This window comes from Narcine bancroftii, chromosome 14, assembly GCF_036971445.1.
Source record: "Narcine bancroftii isolate sNarBan1 chromosome 14, sNarBan1.hap1, whole genome shotgun sequence".
NCBI classification, from domain to species: domain Eukaryota; kingdom Metazoa; phylum Chordata; class Chondrichthyes; order Torpediniformes; family Narcinidae; genus Narcine; species Narcine bancroftii.
The window spans coordinates 16,471,672-16,485,721 of NC_091482.1; the positions used below are offsets into that span (position 1 = coordinate 16,471,672).

The following is a 14,050-nucleotide window of genomic DNA, read 5'->3' on the forward strand; positions in this document are numbered from 1 at the left end:
TCTGTCTGTTAACCAATCCTACATGCTTTAATTTTGCTTGATTACCTATTAAATTTTATAGGTTGCCACAGTGGGATTTAAACCCACAACCCAAGGGTTACTGGTTCGCAATTTATTTCTCATTCACCTGTTAGTGTCCCGAATCTTATTACACTTCTCTGCAAGATTCTTAAGAAGTGTGCTTAGATGAAGATACAAGTCCATTTTATTTTCACATTGAGATTTATATGAAGATTAGTTATAAAGGATGAAAGATGATTGATTAGATTGTGCAAAGCTGCTTTGTAAATGAAATCAATTTTAACATTCAAAAATTTTGCTGTTTTAACTTTTTTCTTTCCAATAAAGTCTTTATTCACAATAAATTATTTACAAAAAATGAAACCGTTCCAGATCTCTTTGCACCTTTAGTATCGTGCTCAAACATTCCCATCATTGTATAGTTTTACATATGCTCTGTATTTCCATCTCTGGCACCACAGGTGTTTTTAACATCTTTTCTCTTCACAGAGGAACTACTAACAATGAGTGTCCTTCCACCAGTCAGAAGAGATCGAATTATACCCAAGCTGCCCTCGGTAAAGTAGGCTTCACTGTTTGGACCATCATTCACAATTTTCTAAATCTATTGTTAAAACCAGATTTAACATGACACAATGTAAGAGCTTCTTATCTCAAGAAGTGAACAGGGATTATCTGCTTGTAATTTCAGTGTGCCAAATGGAAATTTATGTATTTACCTAAGGAATACATTGGAAAGTGCTCCACAAAATCAAATCCCAGTGCTGGGGGAGGGGGAAAAAAAACGGTCATTTTCTTTTGCTATTTCATTTGATGTTAGGATTTCAGATGATCATATTACCCTGTTTGTATCAGGGACTGATTTACATTCCTGCAAGTGTAACCACGGAGCCTCCTACATATAATCAATTAAACACAGAGGCAAAACAAACACTTACTGTGATATCATTGCGCTTCCAAATGTTAATATGCAAACTATTTCAAGGAAGCAGATTTTTTAGTCACATCTCAAAAAGATATTCTACTATGGAAAATTGACTGACTAGCTAAGATAAATTCTGTATTTTCCTTTAAAGCAACCAGTTTATTAGTCCAAACATTTGAACAATTGAAGCCTTTACTATGACTTTCAGATTGTAACACCAATATCTTTTGTTTAATGTGAGCCATGGCATTTTTTATCGATATCATGGTTAGTATCTTCTCTCTGTACTTCAATGCTATGTGATTGGGTTTCTGTTGGTGTTACAATTGAAACTCAGTCCTATAATTCTGGAACAGCAGTCACAATATGCCCTTTACCGAGAAGCTAGAGTAAATAAGTGCTGGAGTTTGTGTAAGTACATACAGAAAATAGATCAATTTGGAGGGGGAGTATTAAAATGAGAGTACATTTGTGAATGATAGGAATGCCTACTTTTTTATGGCCCCAAATGTATTTGGAAAAGGACTCGAGGTTTGGGTGGGATGGGGTGAAGGGTAAAACCCTAACCCTAACGTGCAGCAATAATCTGCACTCTCAAGAAGAGAGTAAAAGATCAATGCAATGTAGAAGAGATTGCAAGGGAAAGCCTCTTAAAGTTCAAGGGAAGAGTCAAAAGCCACTCAAAGTTTGGAGAGAACACTCCACTGTTTTTACCTCATTTAGAAGTCTTGACTAATATATATTTATAAACTGTTACAAGAGACTACAGCAATAGATTTCACAATAATCTTAAAATCAATATGTTAAGAGTAAACAGAAACCAATGCCGACATGGCCTGTTCGCGCCGTGAATGGTTATATGGTTAGATGGTTAATGAACTATCTCTCTCTGTTGCTAAGAGATTAATAACTGTTATAGGAATATATAAACTTATGATCAAATTGATAATGGATGGGGGGGTGGTGACACAGTTTGTGCAGTGGTTGGAATAACTATTTTATAGTGTCAACGACCGGCGTTCGAATCCAACGCTGTCAGTAAGCAGTTTGCGTGTTCTCTGGGTGCTCCAGTTTCCTCTCATGTTTGAAAAACGTATGGGGTTCCGACATTAATTGGTCACATGGTGTATTTGGGAAGGCACCAGCTCGTGGGTTGGAAGGGCCTGTACCATGCTGCATCTTTAAATAAATAAAAAATGTATGTGTGTGTATAATTATAGGTAAGACTTGAACTAGGGGACATAGCCTCAAGATTCAGGAAAGCAGACTTATGACAAAAATAAGGAGGACAACTGCTTCTCCTGGAGAGCAGTGAATCTGTGGAATTCTCTGCCCAATGAAGCAGCAGATGGCTGCCTCTCTAAATGATAGGTAGAGTTTTGAATACACTTCATTGGAATAGCGGGGTGTGGAGTTGAGTCCATGGGCAGATCAGCTGTGATCTTACTGAGTGGTGGAACAGCAGGCTGGATGTTCAAGATGGCCTCATCTGGCTCCTATTTCTTATGTTATTGAGGGATATGGCGATGGTTCAGGAATATGAAATCACCCAAGGTCTTATTGAGTAGCAGAAGTATCTTGAGAGGCTGAATGACCTCCTACTGCTTCCATTTCTAACATTCTATTGTGACCAAAACAGCTGAAAAGGAGTTTTGGATGAATGTGTCAAGCACTTATGTAACCTCGTTTGTCCACAATAATTTCAAAGTTCCTCCTGCTTTCCTACACAGAAAACGGCAATGTTAAGAGTGATCAAGCAAATGTTAAAAGTCCAAAGATTTAGCTGTGGGTGTGGTAAAATGTTAACTGCACCCAACAAGGAGTTTCATACTTCCGAGCATGAATTGGTTTTAATGATCACCCACAGTAAATTCACTTCAGTCACCAGAAATTGCATTTGCAAAATAACCTCGGCTTGCATTCTCACTTAGAACAGATTGGAATGCTCAAAGGACCACTTTGGTTCTTGTTGAGACTAATCACTCAAAAGAAAAGCTTTTTCCACTTTCCAGAAGACTCCTTTCCAACTGTTGGCTTAGTCTTGTTGCAGCCACGACTGTTTATCTTTGCATGGTTTGCCAATCGACCATCCACAGACAAAACTGCAACTAAACTTTAAAAATAAGCAGATGCTGGAAATCTGAAATATGTGGAAAACATTGGAAACATTCAGCGAGAAAGGAGAAGCAGAGTTAATGTTCTGGGTCAGACTCTTGGATGGCTTTCCCAAAAGAGAAGATGCGGTAAATTCAACAATAATTTAAAATGAAAAAGCTGCAGATGTCAGACATCTGAAATAAAAATAAACAATGCTGGTAATATTCAGCAGGTCGGGTAGCATCGATGTCCTTGACATTTTAAATTTGTTTCTCTTTCACTGATGCTTCCCAACCTCCTGAGTGTTTTCACTATTTTTTTTTTGTTTTCATAAGATCAAACCTTTAACAGAATTTAGTATAATAGATTATCATCTCATTTTCTAAGGACTGCATTCAGAATAGGATATGAATGTACAAATCTAGAAATTACATCATCTATAATACTGCTAACCATGAGTTTCAAATGGGTGTCTTGCAGGGGTGCAGTGCTAATTTTTTAGGTGCTGGAGCTCACGAAAAACGGCGATAAGGAGGTGCCAGAGCTGCCCCATGAGGTGCCTGGAGCAGCCCCCTGAGGTGCTGGAGTGATGCTCCAGTGAGCTTTGGCAGCACTGCACCCCTGGTCTCGTCTTTCATCAACCCTTAATATAATTGTGAACTGCATTTATAAAATTAATTGAGATTTTTTTTGCATATACAATATGGATGGTGTTTCAGGAGCTATTATAACAGCAGCGCTGCCACTGGTGCAGAGGCACAGCGCTCCTGTGGGGTCCAGCCGCCCGTTCCGACTGCCATCGTCTCTGTACAGGCTTTAAATTTTGATACTCGGGATCTGTGCCCAAGATGGGGCGCTTGTGAACAGCAGCAGCCATGAAGGGTTGCAGACTCCAGGGAAACAGAGGGCTGATGCAGGGCACCAGAAAACAGGGAGCAGGAGAAGCAGAGGAGACGACCTATGGGACGGTGACCACGTTGTCGGACTACTGAAGGGCTCTGGCTGAAGAGCACACAGGCGTCAAAGCAAGGAACCCAGGCTGCTGACGACTGGGGTCAAAAGATTCACACCAGACTGTGGAATGCTGGAGACTCACTTGAGACTGGCTGAAGTGGGTACCAGTTTGTCGGAACAAGGATGAGAAAGGGTGCCAAGGGCGCTGAATGTTTCCAAACAGTGTCAGAGGTTTGGTCTGGAGCTTGGGTTGCTGATGGTTAGGTCTGGACTGACTCTGTGGCTACGGAGATTGCGGGAGCACTGGAGATGAATCCACGGGCATTCGATGACTCTGAAGGGACATTCATTTGCTTCTCTTTCTCTGACTGTAAGAGGCACCTGACAATTTCTGCTGATGGTGAATTTGTCTGCATTACTAAAGCAAATTTTGTGTAATATTACACGTTCTATGATATGACAATAAAAAATCTTGAATCTGTTTGATGGACCAATGAGATTTTTGAACACCTTTTGAATGAAGGATAGACAGAAAGCAATGAATGATTCATGTTAAGCATGAAAATCTATGCTCTTCTTACTTTAAGAGGATTTAAGATGGGTTGGCTTTTGTTAAGATGAGAGGGGAAAGATTTAAAAGATACTGGAAGAACAACTTTTTCACACCGAGTGTGGTGAGTTTTTAGAAAAAACTGCTAGAGGAAGTTGTAGAGGCTGGTAGTGCATTTAAAAGACATTTAGACAAATACATTTTCCTTTATATTTGCTTGGAAGAATTAGAATATTGTTGTTGTCCATGAATTGTTCAAACAAATCCATACTAAAGTTGAAATTGAGTGTTCTACGGTTTATTAAACATTGTTAACGTTATTATCAGTTGTTATATATTGTTATAAGCCATTAAAACTTTGTTAGATGGTACTAAACATTGTTAAACGATGATTAAGTGGTCAATAAAAGTTTTGGAACATCTAAGTTCCTTACCCTTTGTAGAACAAAAAAAATGAACTACTGCTAATCTCTAAAATGGCTGAAAATCCAGCTGTAACCTTGGCTCAAAGACTGTTACTATGGAGACACTGAAGGAACATGTAAGCAATCTTCTTGAAAGCCACGAAAAATAATTTACTTGCAAGAAATACATGTTAACCCTTACACATGGATAAATAGCAAAGGTTTAGAGGGTATGGGCCAAATGCAAACAAACAGGTCCAGCTCAGGATGAATAAGACTCTGTGACTAAGCATGAGAAGTGATTGCATTGAAACATAGATGATTCATACTGGGCTTGACAGGGTTGATGCAGGAGAGAGGCTTCATCTGACTGAGGAGTTTAGATCCAAAGATTACTCTTTCAAAATAAATGGTTGGCCACTCAGGATTGCAAGGAGAGGTATGTTCTCACCTGAGTTTGTAGTGAATTTTCTCCACCCAAGAGGGCTATGAAAGCTAGGTGACTGAATATATTCAGGACAGTAGTCAATAGATTTTGTACCTTAAGATATATGTGATTAGTGCAAGAAGTGGTGCTGAGAGGGGTGTGTGTGTGTGTGTGTGTGTGTGTGTGTGTGTGTGTGTGTGTGTGTGTGTGTGTGTGTGTGTGTGTGTGTGTGTGTGTGTGTGTGTGTGTGTGATTGAGTCCATGAAAAGGTTGCTTCCATTATAAGAGGCTTGTTCATGTAGCAGCCATTTGTGTATGAGTTCAGGTAGTCTGCTCTCGTTCAACTGAGGAGAGAATCTGCTCAGCCTAACTCCATCCACCTGATGGTGCCACTAGATATTGATCAAGAAAAGAGCCACCATCCGCCTTTGTAGCATGTTCAGACTGGGTGCATTGATCTGTTACTCCCTATCGCTGAATTGATTCTGTCCAGTTTAATTGAAGGCCGTCTTCAGTTTCTTTTTATATAAAAGCACCGCTTTACTGTACTTTGATACTTTGCTTTTACATACAGTGTTTTACAAAAGAAGCTGCCCTCCACACAAAAGATATATTCAACCCCAAAGTGAAACGTGCCTGCCACGATGATCGGACAGGAACCGTTGGGTAAGTTACTTTTCAGAACTTTCAAGTTCCCCACATGAAAGGAAATGGCTTACAAACAATAGAAGTAATAATCATATCACTGAATTTGGTGAGAACAGATCTGGTGGTGAGCAACTTCTTATCTGTGAATATTTTAGCATCCAGCAGCCTTCAGTGGCATTTGCCTGAGTAAAAAGGTCTGTTTTAAGATTGAAGGGACGGCTGTTGAGGTGAGTTGATCACAAAGCACTCATTAGCATTAGGGTTAGTTTAATTCTGTAATATATAAGTTTCTTAATTCTGATATATAAACTTAGTGTACGGTATATACTTGTGAAATAGTCGATCTGGTGTAAAAGTCCATCCTCCCCTTTTTTTTGGTCCCAAAATCACATTTTACATGTCTCTTTGGCTTGGCTTCGCAGATTTATGGAGGGGGTAAATGTCCACGTCAGCTGCAGGCTCGTTTGTGGCTGACAAGTCCGATGCGGGACAGGCAGACACGGTTGCAGCGGTTTCAGGGGAAAATTGGTGGGTTGGGGTTGGGAGTTGGGTTTTTCCTCCTTTGTCTTTTGTCAGTGAGGTGGGCTCTGCGGTCTTCTTCAAAGGAGGTTGCTGCCTGCCGAACTGTGAGGCGCCAAGATGCACGGTTGGAGGCGAGATCAGCCCACTGGCGGTGGTCAATGGGGCAGGCACCAAAAGATTTCTTCAGGCAGTCCTTGTACCTCTTCTTTGGTGCACCTCTGTCACGGTGGCCAGTGGAGAGCTTGCCATATAACACGATCTTGGGAAGGCAATGGTCCTCCATTCTGGAGACGTGACCTACCCAGCGCAGTTGGATCTTCAGCAGCGTGGATTCGATGCTGTCGGCCTCTGCCATCTCGAGTACTTCGATGTTAGGGATGAAGTCACTCCAATGAATGTTGAGGATGGAGCGGACCCATGTAAAAATCAACCCACTCCCCTTATTTTTGGCTCTGGCCACCCACCCATCCGAGCTCCCAATGCCGCAGCTGGCCGTCCATCCAAGCTCCTGATGCCTCGAACGAAGACTTACCACCCAATCCCGGCCATCCGAGCACCCGAAGCCTTGAACTTACCATGGTCAAAAGTATGAGCTGTGTCAGTCAACCCCCCCCCCCCATTTGACTCAAAAAATTGGTCCAAAAAACTCGAACATTACACAAGTATAGACAGTAATTCAAAGCTTTAATATTTTCTGATTTTGATCAACTTTTAAAAATCTAATTATTAACTTCTTTTAAGGGATTGCAGCAATCTAGTCTGGGTCTTCTTACTAACGTTAATGTCCATGTAGTTAAAATAACAAAGGTCAGAAGTTTTAGGCCCTGACTCACTGATTTCTCTTTGTAGGACAATGCACATACTTAAAGCTTGCTTCCTAACTTTTTTTTCAGAAGGTTCCATTGAAGTTCTGCCAATCATTTGAACCATGCTGGAGAAACTTGAATCATTTGCAGAGATGGGTACAATGAGATACTTTTCAGAGAAATGAATGGTTAATGGAACAAGCAGGGGGAGGAAAGCAGTCAGAACTGGTCAGGAGTTTGGAATGGGGGGAAGGGGGAGTTAAAAAGAAATGAGTAAGATAGTGAAAGAAGGAAACAGGATAAGTACAGTGTGGTCCTCTGCATGGATTTTCTCCGGGGGGCTCCGGTTTCTCCCCCCACTCAAGGTTTAGGTTAATGGGGTGTAAAATGGGCGGCAAGGAGTTGTAGGGCCGAAATGGCCTGTTACAGAGCTGTATGTCTAATTTTTTTTAAAATTGAAAAAGCTAAGGGAGTGAATTTCTGAAGGTTTGGATCAAAGTGGTTGAGGAGGCACAGATTAAGTGGAGGAGTGAACTGTCTGCAAGAGATAAAAGAGCTGGAGAGAGCGTTGCAAGGAAAGAGTAGGTTGGAATATGTGTGCGAACACAGAGTGGAGAGGGGTTTGGAAGTGAGGGAATGTGCTTTGAAGGACCTCGTCATCTCACAAACCTGGCTAGTGCTGGTTCAAAGGCATCTCTAGTATACATGCAGCTAACACCACCAATGTCTTTGCAGCTAAATGTGTTGAAAAATTCTCTCGGAGCACAGACCAAGAAGGAAAAAGTGGAATTACTGGCTAGTATTTTAAAGAGCATAAAATAAAGAATGCATTACATTATGATCAAGGACGTATAAATTAAAATTTGAAGAAATAAACATGTTCATTATTTTGATCCGATTATCCGACTGAACGACAAAACTTGCATGAAACCTGGTTTTGGTCAGGCAAGAGAGTTAACTGAGCAGTAATTATGGCTCAGCATACCTCCATCTAAGCACGATTTCATACCTAATCAAACAAAATGCAACATTTTTAAGAGCTGTTACAGCAAGGTTAGTTTGTACAAATCGGAAGTTTCGCTTGATTGTGCGGGCAATAGTTGCAAACAACACACTCTGTGAACAAGAGCAAGGTAATTGGCAGAAACTTTGGAGTTTCCACAGTGCTACACACTTGTTTAACAATTCTGAAGCTCCAGTCGGGTTACATAGTGACTGTTATTAACACATCATTGCATCCACAAAACCTAGACCTTTATTTAAAGAAGGACATTGGTGTTGCAGTTCTAAAGTAGCCTGAACACTTAAGGATTTCCCTGCTTTTTTGTTAATAATTCATGGTTCCAGCAGAATACTTTATTTTTCACATATTTGAGCATTACTGAATCTGATTGAAAACTGAAAGTTCATTGTTTTCATGATCTGGCCTGTTGCCATTGATGTTTTTTCCCATTAGGGGATGTGAATTGATTCAAAAGTCAAGCATTTATTTATGCACCGCGTCAGTGAAACTTGTGCTGAGCTTTTATGTGGCAATATGATAGATATAATTACTTACTGGCTTGTCTCTGTCCAAATCCCTTACACATACATTTAACACCTTTAATTTCATGCCATTCTAATCAGGGACCCAAGTGAAATCAAAATGTGACAAAAGAGATGTAAAAACCAAGCAAAGTTTATTGTATACCCTTTGCAGGCATCATTGCTAGATCAGCCATTCTCAACGGGCTACGACGACCCCCCCCTGGGGGCCAAAGCACATTTAAATAAAAGCCTTGTTTTCTTTTCACCTCACGTAGCATCATTTTTTTTTGTGCAGTTGGTCGGAGAGAAGTGCGGAAGAAACCAAAACTTCATTGCTTCACAGGGAAGGGGGCCCTTAAACGTTGAGCAGAGGCCAAAAGGGGGCCATAGCCAATAAAAGGGTTGAGAATGGCTGGGATAGATGACATTTATTTCCTGCCCTAGTTGTTTGAATGCCTTCCCAAGCTTTTCACGTGCAATTGCTATTGTGTAGGATTGAAGACACAAATAGGCAGACTATTAAACAATTAAATAGCCTCATGGGGTGTTTTTATTTACAGACCAGATCTCTTTCTGAAGTGAACTTGTCAACTCATGGCAGAAGGCCTTCACTTAGGATGAAGGGCACCTCATCTTTCCAGCATCACCAGATTGCTAGCAGGAACAGCATTGGTAGATCACAAGGGCTCTGATAGGTATTTTAACATTTTTACTGGCCACAGTTGATGCACAGATAACCCGAGGACTGCAAATGTCATAGTATTGTTCAACAAGGGCACTAAGAACAAGCCAGGTAAATATAGGCCCATGAATCTTTACATCAGTGGCTAACTTTGCAAAATATAATCTTGCCAGTTTCCTAATGGTGTGTCATTAAACAATTCCAAGCATGGAGCCTAGATTTCCCTATTACCCATTCCTACTGACATGAATTTTTTACCTTAATTAGTCCCAGTTATCATTACCAAGGATTTTGAAGTCAGATTTAGCCTGTGGCTGAGATAATAGGGTGGCAGCTATCCTTAATGTTAATGCATGCTAGAAAAGTCCTCTACCAAGGCTAGAATTGAGGGATGGAAATACATCTACAAACCACTGAAATGACTTTTCCCCTGAAAGGAGTTTTGTATATTCAGAAAATTATTATGACTGAAATCTGGATGTACTCCATGCTCTCATCCAACTGAAATCTGGCCACACTCTACACCTCCGTTGAGAATCTGTCTGAAATCTGGCTGTGCTCCACATGTCTGATTGCTATCTGGCTGCCTCCCTCTGACTGGAATCAGGTTGTACTGTACCTCCCTCCATTCCTTCCAATTGAAATCTTGCTGTATTCCACATTCCCTGACTGAGATCTTGCTGTATTTCACTCTGACTGAAATCTAGATCATCCGATTGAAATCTAAATTAAATTTTTAAATTTAGACATACAGCACAGTAATGGGCCATTTCGGCCCACGAGTCCAGGCTGCCCAATTTAACCTGCAGCCACGGTACGGAACAACAGGAGGAAACCGGAGCCCCTGGGAAAAACCCACGCGGACATAGGGAGAACGTACAAACTCCTTACAGACAGCGCGGGATTCAAATCCTGGTCCCGATTGCTGGCGCTGTGAAGGCGTTGCGCTAACTGCTATGTCAACCATGCCGCCCCGAAATCTGGCTGGGTTATATACTATCCAACTGAAACCTCGCTGTATTACACCCCATCTGACCGAGATCTGGTTGTATTACATATAACTGAGAGTAAAACATTTTATTTTTGAGGGAGGGCACACCAGTAAATAATGAGGGGGTGGGAGGAAGGGGGTGGAGAGCTGGAGGAAAGACAGAGGGAATGGGAAGAGTGGGAGAACAGGGAGTGGGCTAACAGAAACCGGAGAAGTTGGTTTTAATGCCATCAGGTTGTTTATTTTCATACGACTTAGTTCTGGCTGTTCTACACCCCATCTGGCTGAGATCTTGCTGTATTTCACTCCATCTGACAGAGATCTGGCTGCATTGCACCTGAGATGTGACTGTACTCTGCTCCTTCTCATCGATGCCTGACTACTCTACACATCTCCCAACTGAAATATGACTATTCCACACCCCCCACTCCTGACTGAATTCCCACCCACCGCATTCCCTTCCCCACCCCCAAGCTCTACCTGTTACTCTGCCCAATCTGACTGACCCCCTCCCCCCCAATCTGGACTGAAAATATTCACTTACAAGTGACTGAAGCTGCTTTAACCAGACCACTGTGTGTCAATTTGTTACCGTTCGGGGTGGCCTGCACCTTCCATCTCAGTGAGCTCACTGGAGAGGAATGTGGCATTGTTGGAGGTCCAGACACTATTCAGTACAGACAAGCTGGGTGGAGACTGTGAGGAGAATCTTTTATGACTTCACTGCCTCAGGGTTTTATAATCCTCCAGTGTGTGTCTCAGCAGGAGCGAGATGAATCTGATGGTGAGAATTTACTACCTTCCCATGGAATTTTAACCCTGGCATTATTGGCTCTCAACAAATAATGATTTGGGATTTGGATTATCCGTCACTTCTGGAAAACTTTCCAGTCGAGTTTTGTGAAACTTGGAGGGGAAGGGACACCCATGCACTCAAAGTATCCATAGCCTGAGGCCAGGAGTGTGTCGTGTCTGGCTTTCTTTGAAACTGGTGCACACAGACTAAGCAACAGTTCATCCTTTGTTGAGAGCAGTGTACTCAAGTTGAGCAGCAGTGTCTGTTACAACTATTTTCAAGATAAGACCACATGGCACACTTCATTCTTCGCTTCCAATTACCTTTACGGTGTGGGTGGCATTTCTGTGGAGGCTGCACTGTACATTCAGCTCAGATCTTCCCTTTGGGGTCAAGGATGACGTACTTACACTCCAGTTCTGTGTTGGGGTGATTGACAGGTGCCAGCAAACCTACTAACAAGGACCTTCAGCCGCTGTCATGGTGTTGCGCAATGTCAGTAGATCATGGTCTCCTTCTGCTGGTGAGTCGGTGGTTCCAAGCATGCAATTTCCTTGATCCATCTTGTGGGAGTCTAAGCATCTCACCTTGCCTCCACCCTTCACTAGGGAAAAGCTACTGGCTGCAGAGAAGCAGTTACACTTGAGCACGAACCTACTCAAGATTATACAACAGCGTCGTAACGAGGCACTATGAATGCATCTTTGGTTTCGAGCTCCCTGCTTCTCCAGGTTAAATCCATGGGATGGCTGCACGTGTGTGTGTGTGTGTGCTCATAAGTCACAACAGGTCTCAATCACCAGAGGGAAACTTAGAGAAGAGATGGGAGAAATATTTTGTGATAATCTAAAATAAACTTCAGAAAAGTAAAGACAAATGCAAGAGGCATATAAAACTGAAAGATAAAAATTAACTTGTTTATGAAAAGGGAACAGAAAAGTTAATCTTTTGAATCCTTGTCAGAACCCTGTTGGGTCCTTCAATTTTATCCTTCAACAATAGATGCATTTTCTCCTGATTCCATAGAAAATATCACAGAAACTGCATCGATAATTTAAAAGGTAGTTGCTTGGATGAGAGAGGTTGAGAAGAAGTATTGAGGATGAGTATGAGAGTTTATTGTCATATACATAAGTACAGGTACTTCCGACTTGTGACCTGTGTGACTTACGTCCATCCGCACATAACGACCGAAAATTTGTTAAAAAAATAAATAAAAATTGAAAATTCATGTGGTTAATGTTGTATTTGACAAGCTATATCAGGGATAGAGGGCATGCAAGAGCCAAAATGTACATCCTTACCTTATTAGTTGGTGTCCAGGGGTCAGTAGGCTGGGCTCAGCCATCTTGATTCCTGTGCACATATGCGAGTCTTTGGTTGGCACCTATGCGATTTGTGTATTGGAATTTGGTTGGCACATGTGCAATAGTTAAGGGCGCAAATTCAATATCATTAGGGCGCAAACCGAACTCCAGTACGCGAACCCACTGCGCATTAACCAACCGAAGACTCGCACATGTGCACAAGAATCAAGATGGCTGTGCCCAGCCGACTGACCCCGGGACGCCGACTAACAAGGTAAGTACGCACATTTTGGCTCTTACATGCCCTGTATCCCTGTTATAGTTTGTCAAATACAACAAAGTATTTTAAAAACTTAATTTTTTTTAACAAACGTACACAATTTCAACATATGTCCATTCCAAGAAACGACCAATCCTTTGGGGGATACCTGTAAAATGTACTAATGCACTTAAATTCTTAATGCAGCCACACATGTATGTAAGATACTCAAAAAATATTAGCAGAGGTGAAGTTACCACAATATACAATGAGACTCAAAAAGAGATAAAAAGGGTTGCACGGTAAATGTAGCTGTTAGCGCAATACTGTCACTGTGCCATGATCATAACAACCATCTGTAAGGAGTTTGTATGTTCTCCCTGTGTCTGCGTGGGTTTCCTCTGGGTGCTCCAGTTTTCTCCCACAGTTCAAAACATACTGAGGGTTGTAGGTCAATTGGGTGTAATTGGGCACCACAGGCTCATGGGCCAAAGTGTCCTGTTAACGTGCTGTATGTCTAAATTCCAAACAAAATAAAAGGATAACTAAATAAATATTCACAGTTGCATTTAGAGAGTGCAAAAAAAAGTGATGTTTCAAAGGTGCAGACAGATCTTTTGGTTGTCCTGGAGTCATTGATGGTTAGGGTTTGGATAATATGGGGATAGGTTTTGGAAATAAAAACTGTTATTGAATTTAGTGGAGCCAGACTTCAGCCTTCAGTACCTTGTGCCTGAAGGTAGCGAGAAGAGGTTGTGAGTACGCTGAGCTCAATAAAGATGGGTGACCATCATTTCAGAAGAAAGGAGAAAGTGTGATGCAGCCTTTTAAATAAGAAAAAAGTGGGGGGGGGGGTGTTTAGGCCTGAACCACACAGGAGGCCCTGCTGACATACAAGGTCTTCCTATCGGGGTTTGGGTCATTAAGTTCTGGTGAGTTCACATGAATTTTTGAATTTTTTTTCATGGATTCCACTGGAAATGATAATACAAGGCTTATAGTGGGGTGGAACAGGAGAAGGACCTTGTGTTTCCTCAATTACCTGCTGGTAGTACATGAAAAAACAATTTAGACACGCACCACGGTAACAGGCCATTTTGGCACACAAGTCTGTGCCGCCCAGTTGACATACAA

At 41.6% G+C, this 14,050-nt stretch overlaps 1 protein-coding gene across 2 annotated transcripts in view; it reads left to right on the forward strand.

Moving 5' to 3' along the window:
- The window catches only part of LOC138749853 (ras-related protein Rab-34-like), a 39,123-nt gene that overhangs the window by 3,654 nt on the left and 21,419 nt on the right, over positions 1–14,050 (forward strand). For both annotated transcript variants that reach the window (XM_069911806.1, XM_069911807.1), the window contains exons 2-3: positions 511–578; positions 5,953–6,044. In XM_069911806.1, coding sequence (XP_069767907.1) covers positions 525–578; positions 5,953–6,044 — 146 coding nt within the window. In that variant the 5' untranslated portion in view covers positions 511–524. The remainder of the gene's footprint in view (positions 1–510; positions 579–5,952; positions 6,045–14,050) is intronic.